The sequence below is a fragment of the Pseudoliparis swirei genome, chromosome 18 (genome assembly GCF_029220125.1).
Source record: "Pseudoliparis swirei isolate HS2019 ecotype Mariana Trench chromosome 18, NWPU_hadal_v1, whole genome shotgun sequence".
NCBI lineage: Eukaryota > Metazoa > Chordata > Actinopteri > Perciformes > Liparidae > Pseudoliparis > Pseudoliparis swirei.
In genome coordinates this window covers 29,303,231-29,327,173 of record NC_079405.1, presented here as the reverse complement: position 1 = coordinate 29,327,173, position 23,943 = coordinate 29,303,231, and the positions used below count along the sequence as shown (strand labels likewise).

Here is a 23,943-nt window from a genome sequence, read left to right as displayed (position 1 = left end):
ACAAAACAAAATATATATGTAAATATACAACACACATGCATACACAACACTGACAAATCAAATACAAAAATATTAAATATAGACAGAGTGCAAAAAGCAAAGTGTGTGTATGAGTGCAGAGCAAATGAAATGAAGGGTTAGGGTGATCTGGCAAGAGGTGATCTGTTGTAGAGCCTCATAGCCGTCGGCAGGAATGTTCTCCTGTATCTGTCCTTGTGGCAGCGGAGCGTGAGGAGGCGTCTGGAGAAAGTCCTCCTCTGTCCCTGTAGGAGGTGGTGGAGAGGGTGGTCCGGGTTGTCCAATATGGACACCAGTTTCTTCAACGTCCTCCTCTCCACCACCTGTTCCAGGAGCTCCAGCTGGCAGCCGATGATGGAGCCAGCCTTCCTAACCAGTTTGTTAAGACGGCTGGTGTCACCGGCTCCGATGCTGCTCCCCCAGCAGACAATGGCAAAGTGCAGTACACTGGCCACAACCGACTGGTAGAATAACTCCAACATCTTGCTGCACACGTTGAAGGATCGAAGCTTCCTCAGGAAAAAGAGTCGACTCATCCCTTCTTGTACACAGCGTTGATGTTGGCCTTCCAGTTCAGTCGGCTGTCGATGGAGACGCCCAGGTACTTGTACTCCTCCACCAGGTACTGGTCCTCCTCCACCATGTCCACGTCCACTCCCAGGACACTCAGAGGGGGAGGAGCTGTCGCCTTCCTCCTGAAGTCCACCACCATCTCTCTGGTCTTGGCCACGTTCAGCCGCAGGTGGTTCTCATCGGCCCACTTTACAAAGTCACTCACCACTGCCCTGTACTCCTCCTCCCGTCCATCCCTAATACACCCGACCACTGCAGAGTCATCAGAGTACTTCTGCAGATGGCATGACTCCGTGTTGTACTGGAAGTCACTGGTGTACAGGGTGAAGAGGAAGGGAGACAGAACAGTTCCCTGTGGGTTCCAGCATCACTGACCCCCGTTCAGCACACGCCCCATTCTGACAAACTGTGGTCTGTGAGGTAGTCAGAGATCCAGGAGATGGTGGACGCGTCCACACCGGCCACCCGCAGCTTCTCACTCAGCAGCAGTGGCTGGATGGTGTTAAATGCACTGGAGAAGTCAAAGTGACTCTCACAGAGACACCGGTTCCATCCAGGTGCGACTGAGCTCGTTGCAGCAGGTAGATGATGGCGTCGTCCACTCCCACATGAGGCCGGGAAGCAGATTGCAGAGGGTCCAGCGATGATTTCACCTGCGGCCGGAGGTGGGCCAAGACCAGCCTCTCCACACCTTCATCACATGGGAGGTGAGGCGACGGTCGGTAGTCATTGAGGCCAGATGGTGCTGACTTCTTTGGGACAGGGACCAGGCACGGCGTCTTCCACAGCACGGGACTTCCCCAGCCTCAGGCTGAGGTTGAAGAGGCGCTGCAGGACACCAGACAGCTGGGTGGCGCAGGTCTTTAGGACCCTGGGGCTGATGCCATCAGGACCTTCAGCTCTGCGCTGGTGTAGTTTCTCCAGCTGTCTTCTCACCTGGTCAGTCGTCACAGAGAGAGGGGGGAGGGTGGAGGAGCCCATTGTTATTGAGGGCTCGGTGGATGTGCAGCTCAGCAGGGGGGACAGAGGGGGAGGTGTGGAGGAGACAGGAGAGGGCTGTGAACTGAACCTATTGAAAAAACACTTCAGCTGGTTGGCCCTCTCCAGGGAGCCCCCTGGCTGTCTCCCTCCCACCTTGAAGCCAGTTATCTGCTTCATGCCAGACCACACCTCCTTTGTGTTGTTCAGCTGGAGTTTGGCCTCCAGCTTCCTCCTGTAGGAGTCCTTGCCCTCCCTGAGCTTCACCTTTAGGTTGCGCTGGGCTCTCCTCAGCTCATCCCTGTCTCCAGACCTGAAAGCAGCTTTCTTCATGTTAAGAAGCGCCTTCAGGTCCCTGGTGATCAGGGCTTGTTGTTGGGAAGCAGCGCACAGTCCGTGATGGGATGGTGGTGTGTTCACAGGACTTGATGTATTCCGTGATGCAGTCGGTCATCCTGTTGATGTCCTCCCCGTGCGGTCCACACAACACATCCCAGTCCGTTGACTCGAAGCAGTCCTGTAGAGCGTCGTTAGCCTCCAGAGACCACCTCCTCACAGTCCTGGTGGTCACAGCCTCTTCACCAGAGGAACAGACCTGGTGTCAGCGGACCAGGTCATGATCAGACCTGCCGAGGGGAAGGGCAGTGGCGCTGTATCGTCCTTAGTATTAGCATACAGCAAGTCCAGAGTGTTATTGTTCCTTGTTGGGCAGTCTATGTATTGATGGAAGGTTGGCAGAGCTTTTTCCAATGTGGTGTGGTTAAAGTCACCAGTGATAGCCATGAATGCTCCAGGCTGATGATTCAGCAGAGCAGACACAGTGGAGTGGATGGTGTCCACAGCTTCCTCAGCGTCAGCTGATGGCGGCACGCACGACAACCACAATGGCGGACGTGAACTCTCTCGGCAAATAGTACGGGCGCATCCCCCCGGCCAGCAGTTCAATGTTCGGGCTACAGAAGCGCTCCTTCACGGACACATGGTCCGGATGGCACCACCGTTCATTCACATAAACAGCGATCCGCCCCCTCTTCTTACCGCTCTGTGTAGCGTCTCTGTCAGCCGAACAGTCCTGAAGCAGGGCACGACGACGCTGTGATCCGGAAAGTCCGCGTGTAGCCACGTCTCAGTGAAGCACAAGAGACTGCTCTCACGGAAGATCCTCTCAGTCATTACCAGCGCGCCGAGCTCATCCGTCTTATTCGCCAAAGACCTCACGTTCCCCGTTATGATCGACGGTACCGAGGGTTTGTATCTCCTCGTTTTAGCCCTCCGCTTGACACCCGATCTGCAACCACGAGCCCTTCTCCGTAGCTCCAGCGGGATCACAGGTCTTTCTCCAGGCAGAAGCAGCGGCCTGCACAGCGCGATCAGCTGAGCACGCGAGTAGACGACGGTCCCCGTCATTGTTTTGCTGTGGCTCTCCGATACTCACGACAAAGTGAACAAAAGCCACAGTAGAAGTATCGAAAAAAGTAGTTATGGTCCAGTGTCCGACCGTAACTAAGACAAACGTGAAAGAAAAGAAAAAGAAAAAGAGAGGAAAAGTGCAAAAAAAGACAATAAAATAAAAGCAAAACGCCACTACTGAAACAAGCAGCCGTTGGCACAGCGCCATTTTAATCTCTAGTGGGGTAATATGGTACTACAAGCTCTCTAGTGGGGTAACATGGTACTACAAGCTCTCTAGTGGGGTAATATGGTACTACAAGCTCTCTAGTGGGGTAATATGCTACTACAAGCTCTCTAGTGGGGTAACATGGTACTACAGGCTCTCTAGTGGGGTAACATGGTACTACAAGCTCTCTAGTGGGGTAACATGGTACTACAAGCTCTCTAGTGGGGTAATATGGTACTACAGGCTCTCTAGTGGGGTAACATGGTACTACAAGCTCTCTAGTGGGGTAACATGGTACTACAGGCTCTCTAGTGGGGTAACATGGTACTACAAGCTCTCTAGTGGGGTAACATGGTACTACAGGCTCTCTAGTGGGGTAACATGGTACTACAGGCTCTCTAGTGGGGTAACATGGTACTACAGGCTCTCTAGTGGGGTAACATGGTACTACAAGCTCTCTAGTGGGGTAACATGGTACTACAAGCTCTCTAGTGGGGTAACATGGTACTACAAGCTCTCTTGTGGGGTAACATGGTACTACAAGCTCTCTAGTGGGGTAACATGGTACTACAAGCTCTCTAGTGGGGTAACATGGTACTACAAGCTTTCTAGTGGGGTAACATGGTACTACAAGCTCTCTAGTGGGGTAACATGGTACTACACGCTCTCTATTGGGGTAACATGGTACTACAAGCTCTCTAGTGGGGTAACATGGTACTACAAGCTCTCTAGTGGGGTAACATGGTACTACAAGCTCTCTAGTGGGGTGACATGGTACTACAAACTCTCTAGTGGGGTAACATGGTACTACAAGCTCTCTAGTGGGGTAACATGGTACTACAGGCTCTCTAGTGGGGTAACATGGTACTACAAGCTCTCTAGTGGGGTAACATGGTACTACAAGCTCTCTAGTGGGGTAACATGGTACTACAAGCTCTCTTGTGGGGTAACATGGTACTACAAGCTCTCTAGTGGGGTAACATGGTACTACAAGCTCTCTAGTGGGGTAACATGGTACTACACGCTCTCTAGTGGGGTAACATGGTACTACAAACTCTCTAGTGGGGTAACATGGTACTACAAGCTCTCTAGTGGGGTAATATGGTACTACACGCTCTCTAGTGGGGTGACATGGTACTACAAACTCTCTAGTGGGGTAACATGGTACTACAAGCTCTCTAGTGGGGTAACATGGTACTACAAGCTCTCTAGTGGGGTAACATGGTACTACAAGCTCTCTAGTGGGGTAATATGGTACTACAAGCTCCTTAAGATTTGATGGAGCCTCACCAATCAGGGCTTTGTAGGTGAGGAGAAGAATATTAAATGTACATACATAAATATATACATACAAACATACAAACATACATAGTGTACTTGTTTAGTGTACTTAGTCTCTGTATCCTTGTTGTTAAGCCCATTATCTTTGATGGACATGCCCGGGTACCATATGAATGTTTAATGTGTTTCCAGTCATGACCTCAGTGGACCAGCTGGAGCAGCACTGAGCCCATTCCAGCTGGAGGAGCCCACAGCGACACACTCCTACATGCAGTAAGAGACACACACCCACACACACACACACACACACACATGGGCAAAAAGACAATAATAATATCATAATAATAGTGAGGGAGACGCTCATGCTGTGCTCTTCTGTCCAGGCTCTGCACGTTGGACATGAGCGGTGAGACGGACGCTCCTTCTGAGAAGATCACCGTCTCCATAAGTACCAGTATGGTGTCTGACCGGAACCCAGGACCCCAGGCTTACAGCCGGGTGAGGACACACACACACACACACACACACCCTACGTAAACAATGCAACCACAACCCTGCAGAACCACCATCTGAAGGTTCTTCTCTCCTCTCCTTCGCTCCTCCTCTGACCTGCAGAGCTCTCGGACTTCCAGAAGTTCTCCCAGAGTGCCGCCGGCCTTCGGGAAGCGTTCCAACTCCATGCGCAGGAACGCCAACGCAGAGGTGGCCAAGCAGGGATGGCTGTACAAGCAGGTGAGACCTGCACACCTGCACCGCTCCACTGGAGAGGCCCTACATCAGATCACAAATGCATAAAGGAAGTGAAAGTAGCGTGACCTGAGGATGATGAAGATGAAGATGTAATGAGTGTGTGCTGTGTGCTCCTGCAGGCCAGCAGTGGAGTGAAGCAGTGGAACAAGAGGTGGTTCGTGCTCGCCGACCGATGCCTCTTCTACTACAAAGGTGTGTGCTCCGGTTTCTTCTTCTCTTGTTTCCCCTTCACACACGCTGTAATGTGAGGCCGTGTTTGGGGGCGGGGCCACATGAGGGCGACTGACTTTATGTTTCACTGAGCACGACGCTGAGCACGCAGCCCACCGATGGTGTTAACCCACGAGACACGTCAATAAAGCAGATATGTATGAATTGCAGCGTTTTCTGCGGGTGGTCCTGCGGTCGCAGGAACGGGTTTGATCCGCGGCTCTGCTCCTGTGGTGTGGACCGATATGAATGTTATGAATGTGAGATCGTCCTCATGGTGGCTCCTCCCATCAGGTGGTACCTCACATGGTGGCTCCTCCCATCAGGGGGTACCTCACATGGTAGCTCCTCCCATCAGGGGGTACCTCACATGGTGGCTCCGCCCACCAGTGTGTGACAGGGTGAATGATGTCGTGCAGAGCGCTGAGTGGATGCAGTCCTCCGTGTTCAGAGTTCTGTCGTCATGGTGAAACTGTACATGTTTCACCAGCTCCATCAAATGCTGACGATACTGTTATGTCAGTTCAACAACTTCACGACTACCAAGACGACTCCTCCCTGTCACATGACATCACATGACATCACATCACATGCCATCACATCACATGCCATCACATCACATGACATCACATCACATGCCATCACATCACATCACATGACATCACATCACATGCCATCACATCACATGACATCACATGACATCAAATGACATCACATGACATCACATCACATGACATCACATGGCATCACATCATATGACATCACATCACATGACATCACATCACATGACATCACATGACATGACATGACATCACATGACATCACATGACATCACATCACATGACATGACATCACATGACATCACATGACATCAAATGACATCACATGACATCACATGACATGACATCACATCATATGACATCACATCACATGACATCACATCACATGACATCACATGACATGACATGACATCACATGACATCACATGACATCACATCACATGCCATCACATCACATGACATCACATGACATCACATGACATCACGTCACATGACATCACATGACATCACATGACATCACATCACATGACATCACATGACATCACATGACATCACATCACATCACATGACATGACATCACATGACATCACATGACATCACATGACATCACATGACATCACATGACATGACATCACATGACATCACATGACATCACATGACATGACATCACATGACATCACATGCCATCACATGACATCACATGACATGACATGACATCACATGACATGACATCACATGACATCACATGCCATGACATGACATCACATGACATCACATGGCATCACATCACATGACATGACATGACATCACATCACATTACATCACATGACATCACATGACATGACATGACATCACATGACATGCCATCACATGACATCACATGACATGACATGACATCACATGACATGACATCACATGACATCACATCACATCACATTACATCACATGACATCACATGACATGACATGACATCACATGACATGCCATCACATGACATCACATGACATGACATGACATGACATCACATGACATGACATGACATCACATGACATGACATCACATGGCATGACATCACATGACATGACATCACATGACATGCCATCACATGACATCACATGACATTACATGACATGACATCACATGGCATGCCATCACATGACATGACATCACATGACATGACATCACATCACATGACATCACATGACATCACATGACATCACATGGCACGACATCACATGACATCACATGACATCACATGACATGACATCACATGACATCACATGGCATGACATCACATGACATCACATCACATGACATGACATCACATCACATGACATGACATCACATCACATGACATCACATGACATCACATCACATGACATCACATGACATCACATCACATGACATCACATGACATCACATCACATGACATCACATGACATCACATCACATGACATCACATGACATGACATCACATGACATCACATGACATCACATGACATGACATCACATGACATCACATGACATCACATGTTGTCTAAGTCTCCTTGATGGATATCTTTCTCGATGTCGGTGGCAGCTTGTGGGAGCAGTGGCGTCTACCTGGGAGGTTCTTTGTGATGTGCTGCTGCTCATGGGCAGGTGACCCTGAGGAGTGAAACCATCTCTCAGTGTGAAGAGAACGTTCTGCCATGAGCCTCGACATGCAGAGAGAGGTCCAGGACCAGGTCTCAGGGATCTGTTGGTACTCCAGTCCTGTATTGTGGACCAGGTCTCAGGGATCTGTTGGTACTCTTGTTGTTTCTTGCGAGCTGTTTGCATCTCTTCTTATTCTGATCACGTCTGCTCCCCCCCCCCCCCCCCCCCGTTCCCCGGCCCAGCTGTGTTTTGGAGTGGAAGCTGAGAGAGAGGGAGCGATGGAGGGAGGAATTTGTGACAGAGCAATTTACCACCGTAATCACTATGCCAGCAGAGAGCGAGGGCCAAGGAATGGCACCAGGGAGGAGAGGGGTCCAGGGTCCAGAGTTCAGGGTCCAGGGTCGAGAGGGGTCCAGGGTCCAGGGTCCAGGGTCCAGAGTTCAGGATCCAGAGTTCAGGGTCCAGGGTCCAGGGTCCAGAGTTCAGGGTCCAGGGTCCAGTGTCCAGGGTCCAGAGTTCAGTGTCCAGGGTCCAGGGTCCAGAGTTCAGGGTCCAGGGTCCAGGGTCCAGAGTTCAGGGTCCAGTGTCCAGGGTCCAGGGTCCAGTGTCCAGGGTCCAGGGTCCAGGGTCCAGGGTCCAGAGTTCAGGGTCCAGAGTTCAGGGTCCAGGGTCCAGGGTCCAGGGTCCAGAGTCCACAGCGCTGCTGACCCCCCCTGGGTCCGGTCTCTCTCTCGATATGCAGGTCATGACCTGTAGGTTCTGGTGGGGTCCTTTTCATGACCCGGTGGACCTGGAGAGTCCTCAGAACCTGAGTTGATGTTCTGACTCCCAGCTGGGGGGTCGCTGAGAATCCAAGATGGTGGAAAGATGGACACCTGCAGCCAGCGCAGCGCCCTCTAGAGGCCTGGAGGGCGCTGCGCTGGCTGCTCTGGACGCATACTGCAGCGGTTCCCCTGGAGAACAGGGCTGTGGTTCTTTAGCGGTTCCTCTGGAGAACAGTGCTGTGGTTCTTTTGCGGTTCCTCTGGAGAACAGTGCTGTAGTTCTTTAGCGGTTCCTCTGGAGAACAGGGCTGTGGTTCTTTAGCGGTTCCCCCGGTTCTCTCCTGGTTCAGAAGCGGAGAGGAGAGCAGCGGAGGTTCCATGGAGGATGAATAATAGATGAGACATTGAACGCCTCGTGTTGGTGTCCATGCAGCAGCAGCTGAGTTATAGTTGATCACTTTTAATCAATACAACATTTTATATACAACAAAACTGATTTTAATTTAGACTAAATAATGATGTGAGGATCTCAGATCAGCTGCAGAACCTCAACTATCTTCATGAGGCTCATTTAGTGAAGAGGATTTAGATTATGTACCCTATGAAAGACCACAAAAGATGTGTGTATGTGTGTGTATGCAGGTGTGTGTGTCTCTAGGTGCGTAGGTGTGTGTGTGTGTATGTGTGTGTATGCAGGTGTGTGTATGCAGGTGTGTGTGTGTGTGTGTGTCTCTAGGTGCATAGGTGTGTGTGTGTGTGTATGTGTGTGTGTGTATGCAGGTGTGTGTATGCAGGTGTGTGTGTGTGTGTCTCTAGGTGCATAGGTGTGTGTGTGTGTGTATGTGTGTGTGTGTATGCAGGTCTGTGTGTGTCTCTAGGTGCGTAGGTGTGTGTGTGTATGCAGGTGTGTGTGTGTGTCTCTAGGTGCATAGGTGTGTGTATGTGTGTGTATGTGTGTGTTTATGCAGGTGTGTGTGTGTATGCAGGTGTGTGTGTGTATGCAGGTGTGTGTGTGTCATTGGTGCAGAGGAGCACCAGGTACAGTTGGCTGGGGGCCAAGATTCCTGCAACACTGAGTCACATGGGCCGATCATTATCTCACGCAAACACACACACACACCTACACACACACACACACACACACACAGAGCAAGGATCAGGGTATTGTATGATTGCACAAGCACTTCCCCCTCCCCCAGACCTCTCTCTCTTTCCCTCCCTCCTCCCTCCTCCCTCCCTCTCTCTCTCTCTCCGTCACACACCCACACATAAACACTCTCACTCGGCAGAGAGTCGCTGCAGAGCTCCGTCGGTGAAACTGGAGGTAGGCGCTCACAGAGACGAGGAGGAGATCTCTCTGCCTCCTTCCATTATTCAGTCGCTCCGCTGCTCCTCTTCCACTGTGTGTGTGTGTGTGTGTGTGTGTGTGTGTGTGTGTGTGAGCCATTACGCTGCTTATCACAGGGACCCTCGGACCATAATGGATATCTATTCTAGGAGGCTCTCACCGTGGGAGCAGAGAGGGAGCAGCTTGGATCCCTGACTCTGAACCTCCTCCTCCTCCTCCTCCTCCTCCTCATGTCTTTATCCTGCAGGTTGATGAACTGGACCCGGCTGTGCGTGTGTTCTCATCATGGATTCTGTCTCCGGGTTCTGACTCGTCTCTCCTCTCCTCAGATGAGAAGGAGGACGCGGTGCTGGGGAGTTTACCGCTGCTCAGCTTCCGGATCCAAGGAGTGGCGCCGTTGGACAACATCACCCGCAAGTTCGCCTTTAAGGTCAGTGACACCCTATGGAGGAGGCTGGGAGGAGGGTGGGACGCATGAATCATATGACGCTTAATGGTGGAACACCAATGGGTTCTATACAGGAAGTTATTGTGAGAGGAAGAGCTTCTCCAACGTTGGCTGTAGGTTGTAGTTAGGAGTGAAAACCAGTGAGAACCATTGAGAACCAGTGAGAACCATTGGGAACCATTGAGGACCTTTGAGAACCTTTGAGAACCATTGAGAACCATTGAGAACCTTTGAGGACCTTTGAGGACCTTTGAGAACCAGTGAGAACCAGTGAGAACCTTTGAGAACCAGTGAGAACCTTTGAGGACGTTTGAGAACCAGTGAGAACCTTTGAGGACCTTTGAGGACCTTTGAGGACCTTTGAGAACCAGTGAGAACCTTCGAGAACCAGTGAGAATCTTTGAGGATGAGTGAGAACCTTTGAGGACCTTTGAGAACATTTGAGGACCTTTGAGGACCAGTGAGAACCTTTGAGAACATTTGAGGACCTTTGAGAACCTTTGAGGACCTTTGAGGATCTTTGAGGACCTTTGAGAACCTTTGAGGACATTTGAGGACCTTTGAGGACCTTTGAGAACCTTTGAGAACCAGTGAGAACCTTTGAGGACCTTCGAGAACCAGTGAGAATCTTTGAGGATGAGTGAGAACGTTTGAGGACCTTTGAGGACCAATGAGAACCTTTGAGAACCTTTGAGGACCTTTGAGGACCTTTGAGGACCTTTGAGGACCTTTGAGAAACTTTGAGAACCGTTGAGAACCATTGAGAACCTTTGAGGACATTTGAGGACCAGTGAGAACCTTTCAGGAACTTTGAGAACCTCTGAGGACCTTTGAGAACCTTTGAGAACCTTTGAGGACCTTTGAGAACCTCGGAGGACCTTTGAGAAACTTTGAGGACCTTTGAGAACCTTTGAGAACCTCTGAGGACCTTTGAGAACCTTTGAGAACCTCTGAGGACCTTTGAGGACCTTTGAGAACCTTTGAGGACCTTTGAGAGTGCTCCCTGTGCGATGGTGGTTCTTGTGGTTCTTGTGGTTCTTGTTGCTCCTCGGCTGCATCACTGAGGCTGCTGGTTTTGTTCTGGTTGGTTGTTGGCAGCTGATTGGCTGGAGGCCTGAGTCACATGGTGCTCTGTGATGCTGCAGAGCCAATCGGATCTGGAGGAGCAGTGGGAGACCAGTCTGATGTGTTGAGATGGTGATCAGGTGAAGTGATATCTGATCAGAAACACCGGGTCTGATCAGATATCACTTCATGTTGTTGTTGTTGTTGCTGCTGACAGAGGGTCACACACACACGCACGCACACACGCACACACACGCACACACACGCACACACGCACACACGCACACACACGCACACACACACACACACGCACACACACACACGCACACACACACACATACACACACACACACACACACACACACACACACAGTGACAGCGCTCTACATCTCTTTTATTCACTTTTCAGAACATTTAGTCCTCTCTGTTCTCTTTGCATTGCCCAGTGCAAGGTCCAGTGTGTGTACACACACACACACACTCACACACACAGACACACACACACACACATACACACACACACACACACACACACACACACACACACACACACACACACACACACACACACACCTGCAGTGGAGATAGACTAAGCCAATAGAGTGTCTTGCCAAGGGTTAAGGTGCTGATGTCCTGACTCTGGACGTCACATTTAAAATGTGTAATATTAAAATATTAAAATATTACCATATTAACATATTAAAATATTAATATATTAAAAATATTAATATATTAACATATTAGAGTATTAACATATTAATATTTTAATATGTTAACATATTAATATTCTAATATGTTCATATTTTAATATATTAATATCTTAAAATATTAATATATTAGCATATTAGAATATTAATATATTAACATATTAACATATTACTATATTAAGGAGGAGAGCCGAGACGTGTTAACGAGACACGCAGAGAAAGAGTGACACGCTGCTGCTGTGGAGACGACCAACAACAGACGTATTGGAAGCTCATTCTGCGCATGCGTTAAATGCATAAAAACAACAACTAATTAATCCTGTAATTTAATCATAACGCGTTAACAGCACTAATATATATATATATATATAATATTGAAAGGAGTCGTCATGTTGTAACAAATGATTAAACACTAAATGTATCAGAGTAAACATGAAGCGTCCTGAGGGTGCAGCGGTCACAGTGACACCCTGTGGGTGTCATCGGGACCCGAGGGGGGGGGGGGGGGGGCTTTATTACAAGTGGAGATGTTTAGATGCTTTTTATGAGCTTTATGGTAAACAGCTGTGATGACGTCATCGTGTAGATATGATATATATAGTGTACTACTGTTGTACTCCTGTAGTACTCTTGTAGTACTCTTGTAGTACTCTTGTCGTACTCTTGTAGTACTCCTGTAGTACTCTTGTAGTACTCTTGTAGTACTCCTGTAGTACTCCTGTAGTACTATTGTAGTACTCTTGTAGTACTCCTGTAGTACTCTTGTAGTACTCCTGTAGTACTCCTGTAGTACTCTTGTAGTACTCTTGTAGTACTCTTGTAGTACTCCTGTAGTACTCTTGTAGTACTCTTGTAGTACTCTTGTAGTACTCCTGTAGTACTCTAGTAGTACTCTAGTAGTACTCTAGTAGTACTCTAGTGGTACTCTAGTGGTACTCTAGTAGTACTCTAGTGGTACTCTAGTGGTACTCTAGTGGTACTCTAGTAGTACTCTAGTAGTACTCTAGTAGTACTCTATGTAGTACTCTATGTAGTACTCTTGTAGTACTCTTGTACTTTGTAGTACTCTAGTAGTACTCTAGTAGTACTCTTGTACTCTATGTAGTACTCTAGTAGTACTCTTGTAGTACTCCTGTGGTACTCTTGGTACTCTGTAGTACTCTTGTAGTACTCTTGTGGTACTCCTGTAGTACTCTTGTAGGTACTCCTGTAGGTACTCTAGTGGTACTCTAGTAGTACTCTAGTAGTACTCTAGTAGTACTCTAGTGGTACTCTAGTGGTACTGCAGTAGTACTCTAGTGGTACTCTAGTGGTACTCTAGTGGTACTCTAGTGGTACTCTAGTGGTACTGCAGTAGTACTCTAGTACTCCTGTAGTACTCCTGTAGTACTCTTGTAGTACTCTGTGAGTACTCTGTAGTACTCTTGTAGTACTCCTGTAGTACTCTTGTAGTACTCTTGTTGTGGTACTCTTGTAGTACTCTTGTGTACTCCTGTAGTACTCTTGTCTTAGTACTCCTGTAGTGCTCCTGTAGTACTCTTGTAGTACTCTTGTAGTACTCTGTAGTACTCCTGTAGTACTCTTGTAGTACTCTTGTAGTACTCCTGTGAGTGCTCCTGTAGTACTCTAGTGGTACTCTAGTGGTACTCTAGTGGTACTCTAGTAGTACTCTTGTAGTACTCTAGTGGTACTCTAGTGGTACTGCAGTAGTACTCCAGTGGTACTCTGTGGTACTCCTGTAGTACTCTTGTGGTACTCCTGTAGTACTCCTGTGAGTACTCTTGTAGTACTCCTGTAGTACTCCTGTGGTACTCTTGTAGTACTCCTGTAGTACTCCTGTGGTGCTCCTGTGGTACTCCTGTGGTACTCCTGTAGTACTCTTGTGGTACTCCTGTGGTACTCCTTGTAGTACTCCTGTAGAGCTCTTGTAGTACTCCTGTAGTACTCCTGTAGTACTCCTGTAGTACTCTTGTAGTACTCCTGTAGTACTCTTGTAGTACTCCTGTAGTACTCCTGTAGTACTCTTGTAGTACTCCTGTAGTACTCCTGTAGTACTCCTGTAGTACTCTTGTAGTACTCCTGTAGTACTCCTGTAGTACTCTTGTAGTACTCCTGTAGTACTCCTGTAGTACTCTTGTAGTACTCTTGTAGTACTCTTGTAGTACTCCTGTAGTACTCCTGTAGTACTCTTGTAGTACTCTTGTAGTACTCCTGTAGTACTCCTGTAGTACTCTTGTAGTACTCTTGTAGTACTCCTGTGTAGTACTCTTGTGGTACTCCTGTAGTACTCTGTAGTGCTCTTGTAGTACTGCAGTAGTACTCTAGTGGTACTCTAGTGGTACTCTAGTGGTACTCTAGTGGTACTCTAGTGGTACTGCAGTAGTACTCTAGTGGTACTCTAGTGGTACTCTAGTGGTACTCTAGTAGTATCTTGTAGTCTCCTGTAGTACTCTTGTAGTACTCTGTAGTACTCCTGTAGTACTCCTGTGTACTCCTGTAGTACTCTTGTAGTACTCTTGTAGTACTCCTGTAGTGCTCCTGTAGTACTCTTGTAGTACTCCTGTGGTACTCTAGTAGTACTCTTGTCGTACTCCTGTAGTACTCCTGTAGTACTCTTGTAGTACTCTTGTAGTACTCCTGTAGTACTCTTGTAGTACTCCTGTAGTACTCTTGTAGTACTCCTGTAGTACTCCTGTAGTACTCCTGTAGTACTCTTGTAGTACTCCTGTAGTACTCTTGTAGTACTCTTGTAGTACTCCTGTAGTACTCCTGTAGTACTCTTGTAGTACTCTTGTAGTACTCCTGTAGTACTCTTGTAGTACTCTTGTAGTACTCCTGTAGTACTCTTGTGGTACTCTAGTGGTACTCTAGTAGTACTCTTGTAGTGCTCTTGTGAGTACTCCTGTACTCCTGTAGTACTCCTGTAGTACTCTTGTAGTACTCTGTACTCTTGTAGTACTCTTGTAGTACTCCTGTAGTACTCTTGTAGTACTCTTGTAGTACTCTTGTAGTACTCCTGTAGTACTCTTGTAGTACTCCTGTAGTACTCTTGTAGTACTCTTGTAGTACTCCTGTAGTACTCCTGTAGTACTCTTGTAGTACTCTTGTAGTACTCTTGTAGTACTCCTGTAGTACTCTTGTAGTACTCCTGTAGTACTCCTGTAGTACTCTTGTAGTACTCTTGTAGTACTCCTGTAGTACTCTTGTAGTACTCTTGTAGTACTCCTGTAGTACTCTTGTAGTACTCTTGTAGTACTCTTGTAGTACTCCTGTAGTACTCTTGTAGTACTCTTGTAGTACTCCTGTAGTACTCTTGTAGTACTCTTGTAGTACTCTTGTAGTACTCCTGTAGTACTCTTGTAGTACTCCTGTAGTACTCCTGTAGTACTCCTGTAGTACTCTTGTAGTACTCCTGTAGTACTCCTGTAGTACTCTTGTAGTACTCTTGTAGTACTCCTGTAGTACTCTTGTAGTACTCTTGTAGTACTCCTGTAGTACTCCTGTAGTACTCTTGTAGTACTCTTGTAGTTCTCTTGTAGTTCTCTTGTAGTACTCCTGTAGTACTCCTGTAGTACTCCTGTAGTACTCTTGTAGTACTCCTGTAGTACTCCTGTAGTACTCTTGTAGTACTCTTGTAGTACTCTTGTACTCCTGTGGGGGTGCTAGTGAGAATGCGCTCACCTGTGTGCGCATCACGCTGTGAGCGCTGCGCGTGCAGACAGCATTTAACGGAGCGGAGCAGCGCGTGCGCTCTGATCGCTCTTTTAATGAAGTATCGATACTAAAAATATGCTAAATCACATCGTTTTTAACGTACGGGTACTTTGTTAGCATCGCTACACCGTGCAGCGTGACGGCAGCAGATGTAGCGGACTAACATTCAAGCTAACCTAACTTCCCAAACGCTGTGGACATCTGAACGCTGATTGGCCGAGACGCAACACGTCCATCAAAGATGTTCTATTGTGAAGAAGAGCACCACTTCACATTTTCTCCGCGTCTCACTGCAGCCTCAACGGCAGCGGGCCAGGTGAAAACAATAATAAATCGGAACACGTCTCTGATATTGATCAGGGGGCGGGGCCACATGGGGAGGCGGGCCGTAGTTTGGGGACCACTGGTCTACATGGTGCTGGTCCACATGTCAGACCACCTGTCCTCCACGTCCGTCTGGATCTTTGGAGGACACGTTCCTCCGGCAGGAATCCAGACCTTTAGATCTTAATGAATAACATCCGGCTGGAGCTGCAGAGACTGAAGGTGTGTGTGTGTGTGTCTGTGTGTGTGTGTGTCTGTGTGTGTGTGTGTCTCTCTCTCTCCTCCTCTCCTCTCCTCCTCTCCTCTCTCCTCCTCCTCTCCTCTCCTCTCTCCTCCTCTCCTCTCTCCTCTTCTCCTCTCCCCTCCTCTCCTCTCTCCTCCTCTCCTCTTCTCTCTTCTCTTCTCCTCTCTCCTCCTCTCTTCTCCTCTCCCCTCTCCTCTCCTCTCTCCTCCTCTCATCTCCTCTCTCCTCTCCTCCTCCCTCTCCTCTCCTCTCATCTCCTCTCCTCTCCTCCTCTCCTCTCCTCTCCTCTCCTCTCCTCTCCTCCTCTCCTCTCCTCTCCTCCTCCTCTCCTCTCCTCTCCTCCTCCTCCTCTCCCTCTCCTCTCCTCCTCCTCTCTCTCCTCCTCCTCTTCTCTCCTCTCTGCTCCCTCCTCCTCCTCTCTCCTTTCTCTCCCTCCTCTCTTCTCCTCTCCTCTCCTCTCTTCTCCTCCTCCTCTCCTCTCCTCTCCTCTCCTCTCCTCCTCTCCTCTCCTCCTCTCCTCTCCTCCTCCTCTCCTCCTCTCCTCTCCTCCTCCTCTCCTCTCCTCTCCTCTACTCCACTCCCCCTCCTCCTCTCTCCTCTCCTCCTCCTCTCCTCCTCCTCTCCTCTACTCCACTCCCCCTCCTCCTCTCTCCTCCTCCTCTCCTCTCCTCCTCCTCCTCTCCTCTCCTCCTCTCCTCCTCTCCTCCTCTCCCACCTCTTCTCTCCTCCTCTCCTCTCCTCCTCTCTCCTCCTCCTCTCCTCTCTCCTCCTCTCCTCCTCTCCTCCTCCTCTCTCCTCCTCTCCTCTCCTCTCCTCTCCTCTCCTCCTCTCCTCCTCCTCCTCTCCTCTCTTCTCCTCTCCTCTCTCCTCCTCTCCTCTCCTCCTCTCCTCTCCTCCTCTCCTCTCTCCTCCTCTCCTCTCCTCTCTCCTCCTCTCCTCTCTACATCCTTCTGTGCTTTGTTTTCCATTTGTTCAAATTATTTGACTAAATATTAAATGAAGTGTGTGAGATGATGTTGATATGTCACCTTTCCTCCCTCCTTCACTTCCTTCTCCCTCTGAATGAATGAATGAACAAAGGAAGGACAAAGGAGGGATGCTGCACACACACACACACACACACACACACACACACACACACACACACACACACACACACACTTCCCATAGACCCTCCTCTGTTGCTAGGTTACTTCTGTCTCTTAATGAGGCTCTACAACAGATCACCTCTTGCCAGATCATAGTGCAATAACTGCAATAATAACTTCATATCCACACTATGTTGATCTGCACTTCACACATTTCATTTACTTACACTACACACATACACACACACTTCATTTTAATTTACACTACACACATACACACACTTTGCATTTTGCACACTGTCTACAGGACTGTCTCAGAAAATTAGAATATTGTGATAAAGTTCTTTATTTTCTGTAATGCAATTAAAAAAACAAAAATGTCATGCATTCTGGATTCATTACAAATCAACTGAAATATTGCAAGCCTTTTATTCTTTTAATATTGCTGATTATGGTTTACAGCTTAAGAAAACTCTAAAATCCTATCTCATAAAATTTGAATATTTCCTCAGACCAAGTAAAAAAAAGATTTATAACAGCAAAACAAAATCAAACATTTGAAAATGTGTTTCCAGGTGTTTCGAGTTAATTAGACGATTCAAGTGATTTGTTTAATACCCTACTAGTATACTTTTTCATGATATTCTAATATTTAGAGATAGGATATTTGAGTTTTCTTAAGCTGTAAGTCATAATCAGCAATATTAAAAGAATAAAAGGCTTGCAATATTTCAGTTGATTTGTAATGAATCCAGAATGCATGACATTTTTGTTTTTTTAATTGCATTACAGAAAATAAAGAACTTTATCACAATATTCTAATTTTCTGAGACAGTCCTGTATATTTAATATTTTTATATTTAATTTAATTTGTCATTAGTATTGTATTGTGTATTCTATTCATCTTTATCTTTCATCCCTGTTTTTTATATTTTATTTTTTATTCTTGTGTGTTTAGTTTATTGGTGCTGCTACTGTTACGACAAATTTCCCCTTGGGGATTAATAAAGTACATATCTATCTATCTATCTATCTAATATTCAGCCACTTCAGCCAATGACATCGCTGCTGGAGGCGGAGCCTCAGAGTGCTCCAGCGTGGAAGGAAGTGACTCCTGTTTAGTGACATCATTTCCTCTTGCTGTCACACACACACACACACACATACACACATGTACACACACACACACACACACACACACACACACACACACACACACACACACACACACAGTGGATCACATGTGTAAATGTGTAAAACAGGTTATCAGGACACTTACTGGAACCCAATAATTAAATAAATAATAGCAGCATACAGAAGGGGAGATTATATTTAAATTCAGTTTATTTAGTAAAGTCCATGATGACAAATTACAAATGTGCTCGATCAGCAAAAATTCCCAAGAAACAGAAAAAAAACATTTAATGAATAATTAGTAGTCGGAATGGACCATGACCCAGGCCTCCATGAGGCAGAAGGAGGTAGAGAGCAGAGAGGGAGGAGGGGGAGGGGGCGTGGCCCTGCAACAGCATCCAAACAACCAGAGCCAATGTTTACTGAATGTCAGTGAACGTGTCTCGGTCCAACAGGCCTGTGCTGCCCTCTGGTGGTGCATATCTGAAGTTGTTTTGTCCGAGATCATGTTGTTACCTTCGCATTGAAAATGCCGGAAGGTTATGTTTTGATCGCCGTGTATTTATTTATTTATTTATTTATTTGTATGCGTGTTATTCGCAAAACTCAAAAAGTATTGAACCGAATCGCATGAAATTTGGTGGGATGATTGTTTATTATCCGGGGACCAGTTGATTAGATTTTGGGATCGATCGGGTCAAAGGTCAAAGGTCATGAACAGGTCAAAATCTTTCGCAGAACTCAAAAAGTATTGAACCGAATCGCATGAAATTTGGTGGGATGATTGTTTATTATCCGGGGACCAGTTGATTAGATTTTGGGATCGATCGGGTCAAAGGTCAAGGTCAAAGGTCATGAACAGGTCAAAATGTTCTTGAATCGCATGAAATTTGGTGGGATGATTGTTTATTATCCGGGGACCATTTGATTAGATTTTGGGATCAATCGGGTCAAATGTCAAGGTCAAGGTCATGGAAAGGTCAAACTCTTTTTTTACCATAGCACGATACATTTTTGTCCAATTGGCATGCAACTAATGCCAAAATGTTCATAATTCAATGCCCAATCTTGTGATATGCGAAGGTATGCGCTCTACCAAGTGCCCATTCTAGTTGTGATTGTTTTTATTTTGTTCTATTTCATGTATTTCAGTGTGTATTGCGGGAGGAGGTGCTCCCTTCAGGAGGAGGTGCTCCCCTTCAGGAGGAGGTGCTCCCCTCAGGAGGAGGTGCTCCCTTCAGGAGGAGGTGCTCCTCGTGTCCACATCCATCAAGGCTCTGAAGACGGCTCTCACAGCGTGTTTATCAAGTAGCATCCTGAGGATGCACCTTGATATTTCTTTATTACCTGTCCGGTCTTTAGGAATGCATGTGACTTCGAATTGAGCACGAAGCGTGAGAGGTCAGAGGTCAGAGGTCAGAGGTTCAGATCTGTCCAGCGTACAACACGTTAGTCCTCAGACCTCCACGCCTCCCCCACATCAGAGACGTTGAGTCTCTGTCCCTTCAGGACACATGATGTGTTTCTGTGTTTGACCTGTAACCACGATGACCTTGACCCCTTGAAGGTTATTGATGAGCTCATAACGGGACTAACGCGGCCCTCGTGTCTCTCTGGCGCCCCCTGCAGGTGAAGTTGGAGAAGGAGGAGGGGGAGCTGAGGGGTCCGGTGGTGTTCTGCATGGCCCAGCAGACCGGAACCAGAACCTTCTACTTCAGCGCCGACCGCCATGAGGACCAGGAGGACTGGATCAGAGCCCTGAGCGAGGCGGCAGGGGGCGCCACGCCGCGGGCCGAGAGGTGCCGCGCACACACAGACGCACACACACAGACGCACACACACAGACGCACACACACAGACGCACACACACAGATGCACACACAGACGCACACACACAGACGCACACACAGATGCACACACACAGACGCACACACACAGACGCACACACACAGACGCACACACACAGACGCACACACACAGACACACACACACGCACACACAGACGCACACATACAGACGCACACACACGCACACACACACACACACACACACACACACAGACACACACACAGACGCACACACACAGACGGCTCACACACAGACGCACACACACACAGACTCACACACAGACGCACACACACAGACGCACACACACAGACGCACACACACAGACGGCTCACACACACACAGACGGCTCACACACACACAGACGGCTCACACACACACAGGCTCACACACAGACGGCTCACACACACACAGGCTCACACACACACGCCTCTCGCTTGTGTCTCTGTTGATAACAAACAAACTTCTTCCTCCAGAATGAACGCCGCCGTGGACCTCAACCCCGCCGCGGTCGCCACGGCAACGGAGCGACCGGCACCGCACACACAGACGCACCACGACGCCGGCCCCTACCCCAAGGCCAATGGGGTTGACCGCCTTGAGACCCCGCCCCTATCCGCCCCCGGCTCCGACCAAGTGGGGGAAAATAACAACGCGAGACTAGGAGGGAGTGGAGGAGAAGGAGAAGATGAAGGAGGAGGAGGAGGAGGAGGAGGAGGACCTGCTCCTGACCACCCGGCTCACCGCGGTCACCATCCAAACGGCTGGGGCAACACCAGCAAAGCCCCTCCCCCGTCCAGGAGTCACAGTCGACACTGCGCCCCCCGGGGTCACCAGCAGGGCGGCGCCCCGTCACATGACCCCCGGGAGCTGCAGGACAACGTGGTGCTGAGGAGGGGCTTCGTGCCCAGCACGGCTCCAGAGAGGGCGGCCCAGAGGAAGACCTCCATGGCCCAGCTGCAGCAGTGGGTCAACCAGAGGAGGGTCATGGCCTCCCAGGAGGACCTCCACAGGTAGGAGGAGAGAGGAGGCGGAGCATGTAGCGCCAGGAGCACCAGGAGACCACAGGGAGGCTGGAGGGTTGTTTACAGGGACCTCAGTGACCTCAGTGTGACCTCACTGTGACCTTAGTGTGACCTCAGTGCGACCTCACTGTGACCTCACTGTGACCTCAGTGTGACCTCAGTGTGACCTCAGTGTGACCTCAGTGCGACCTCAGTGCGACCTCACTGTGACCTCAGTGTGACCTCAGTGTGACCTCAGTGTGACCTCACTGTGACCTGACTGTAATTATAATAAGGTCTTGTCAAGGTTATAAGATAGCTGACGTGCATTGATTTAATACTTTACATAATTAAGACCTACACAATATTAAACAAAATATATGTATATATGTTTATATAAACATATATATATACATATATATGTTTATACATACAGATATATTTATATACATATATATGTTTATATATATATATATAAACATATATATATGTTAATACATATATATATATTTATATAAACATATATATATATATGTTTATACATACATATATATATACATACATATATATTATATACATATATATGTTTATATATAAACATATGTATATGTTTATACATATATATATATATTTATATAAACATATATATATATGTTTATATATAAATATATGTATACATATATATGTATGTATAAACATATATATATAAATATATATGTTTATACATACATATATATTTATATATGTTTATATATATATATATGTTTATATATATATATATATACGTATCTATATGTATATATATATACATGTATAATTGATCTGGTGGTCCCCCTGTGGCCCCCAGCCCCTCCTGTTACTACCCCGGGGCCTCAGGTGAGTACTACGGGTTCCCCGGCGGCCCCCCGTACGTGGAGGAGTACCCTCTGTACCCACCGGGGGGGCGACCCGACAGCATCTGCTCCGCCGTGGGGGGGTACGACCGGCGCTGGACCTTCGAGGAGAAGCGCCACTCGCTGAGGGACCGCCCCCCTCCGCTGTACGGACCAATGAGCAGGGAGCAGTGGGGCCCGGCGCACTACGGCGGGGCGGAGCCCGCCATGAGGCGCCTGTCCATCCAGCCGCGCTCCAGGTCGGTGCCCAGGTCGCCGTCCTCCTCGTCGGGGGGGCGCTACTCGCCGGGGCCGCCGCACTTCGCCTCGCCGGCCCGATCCCCGTCGGCGCCCTTCGAGCGCTTCCGGCTGCGGGACGACGCGGTGTACGCCGACCCGGCCGCCTACGGCCTGAGGAGGTCGCTCAGCTCGCCACGGGTGAGGCGCCGAGTTCAGAGTCAGACGGCTGCTCGCCGCCGTGGTCTCCATGGTGATGACCGCCGTGGTCTCCATGGTGATGGTCACCGTGGTGACCACGGCGGTCATCACTGGACATGATTATTATGCAAGAGAAGTGTAAATATGATGTAACAATATTCACCTGACTCTAAAACCTTCCTTCCTTCCTTATTTCCTTCCTTCCTTCCTCCCTCCCTTCCTTCCTTCCTTTCTTCAACCCTTCCTTCTTTCTTTCTTTCTTTCCTTCCTTCTTCCTTCCTTATTTCCTTCCTTCCTTCTTTCCTTCTTTCCTTCCTTCCTTCCTTCCTTCATTTCTTCCTCCCTCCTTCAGTATGACTACCCTGGTGATAGGAGGTCCTTAAGTCAAGGACTATACCACTACAACTACCCCGTGTCCCCTTCCATCCACAGTAGAATGGTATGTTCTGTTCCTCACGTCTTCATATCATGAAGTACGTGCTGCTCGTCTTCATCATCTCACTCTGAGCCCCACGACTCCTCCCTCATGTCTCACATGTGCATCAGTCTACTCGTGTGTGTGTGTGTGTGTTAGTACATATGAATTATAAGAACGATGACGTCATGCAGACAGAACCCCCCCGAGGTCACGGGGTCACGTTCTACTTTACGATATTATTATTACATATAAAACATATTAATAATGTATATAAGCGTCTTTGTGTATTTAGAAAAGCGCTTTATAAGTGTGAATTATTATTATTATTATTCTAATATATAAAACATAGTAGTGATGTAATCATACCGTCACATGTCTAACTTTACTGGGAACTTTTCCACATTCAACAGAGAATTCTCACGTATAAAAACACAAACTAAACTAAATTGACCGTCTTTGTTTGGGTGGATTAGACCAACGAGGCTGTAGTGGACCGGGTCAGAGGTCAGAGGTCAGAACCTGTTGACCTCTGTGTGGTGGAGCTAGAGTTTGATTGACAGGTGGTCTGTCTGTTGTTCACCTGTCTGTGATTCTCATGTGTGTTGCTGCTGCTGCTCAGGAGGACATGTTAGACCTTCAGCTGCAGCGCAACCTGGAGTACTTAGACCAGCAGGTAAGGAGCAGGACCCTCAGGCTCACGTGAGACCATGTGAGACCACCTGAGACCACGTGACATCACGTGAGACCACGTGAGACCACCTGAGACCACCTGAGACCATGTGACATCACGTGAGACCACCTGAGACCATGTGACATCACATGAGACCACATGAGACCACCTGAGACCACGTGAGACCACGTGAGACCACGTGAGACCACCTGAGACCACCTGAGACCACGTGAGA

At 48.0% G+C, this 23,943-nt stretch overlaps 1 protein-coding gene across 8 annotated transcripts in view; it reads left to right on the top strand.

The window, feature by feature from the left end:
* plekha6 (pleckstrin homology domain containing, family A member 6) overlaps window positions 1-23,943 on the top strand; it is a 68,442-nt gene that overhangs the window by 14,597 nt on the left and 29,902 nt on the right. For 7 of the 8 annotated variants that reach the window (XM_056438647.1, XM_056438641.1, XM_056438643.1 and 4 more), the window contains exons 3-12: window positions 4,661-4,741; window positions 4,852-4,966; window positions 5,084-5,200; window positions 5,338-5,410; window positions 10,067-10,167; window positions 20,091-20,260; window positions 20,783-21,319; window positions 22,158-22,620; window positions 22,973-23,059; window positions 23,658-23,711. In XM_056438647.1, coding sequence (XP_056294622.1) covers window positions 4,737-4,741; window positions 4,852-4,966; window positions 5,084-5,200; window positions 5,338-5,410; window positions 10,067-10,167; window positions 20,091-20,260; window positions 20,783-21,319; window positions 22,158-22,620; window positions 22,973-23,059; window positions 23,658-23,711 — 1,722 coding nt within the window. In that variant the 5' untranslated portion in view covers window positions 4,661-4,736. Of the gene's footprint in view, window positions 1-4,660; window positions 4,742-4,851; window positions 4,967-5,083; window positions 5,201-5,337; window positions 5,411-9,865; window positions 9,985-10,066; window positions 10,168-20,090; window positions 20,261-20,782; window positions 21,320-22,157; window positions 22,621-22,972; window positions 23,060-23,657; window positions 23,712-23,943 lie in introns of those variants that run through there. The other variant, XM_056438648.1, reaches the window with a different exon arrangement.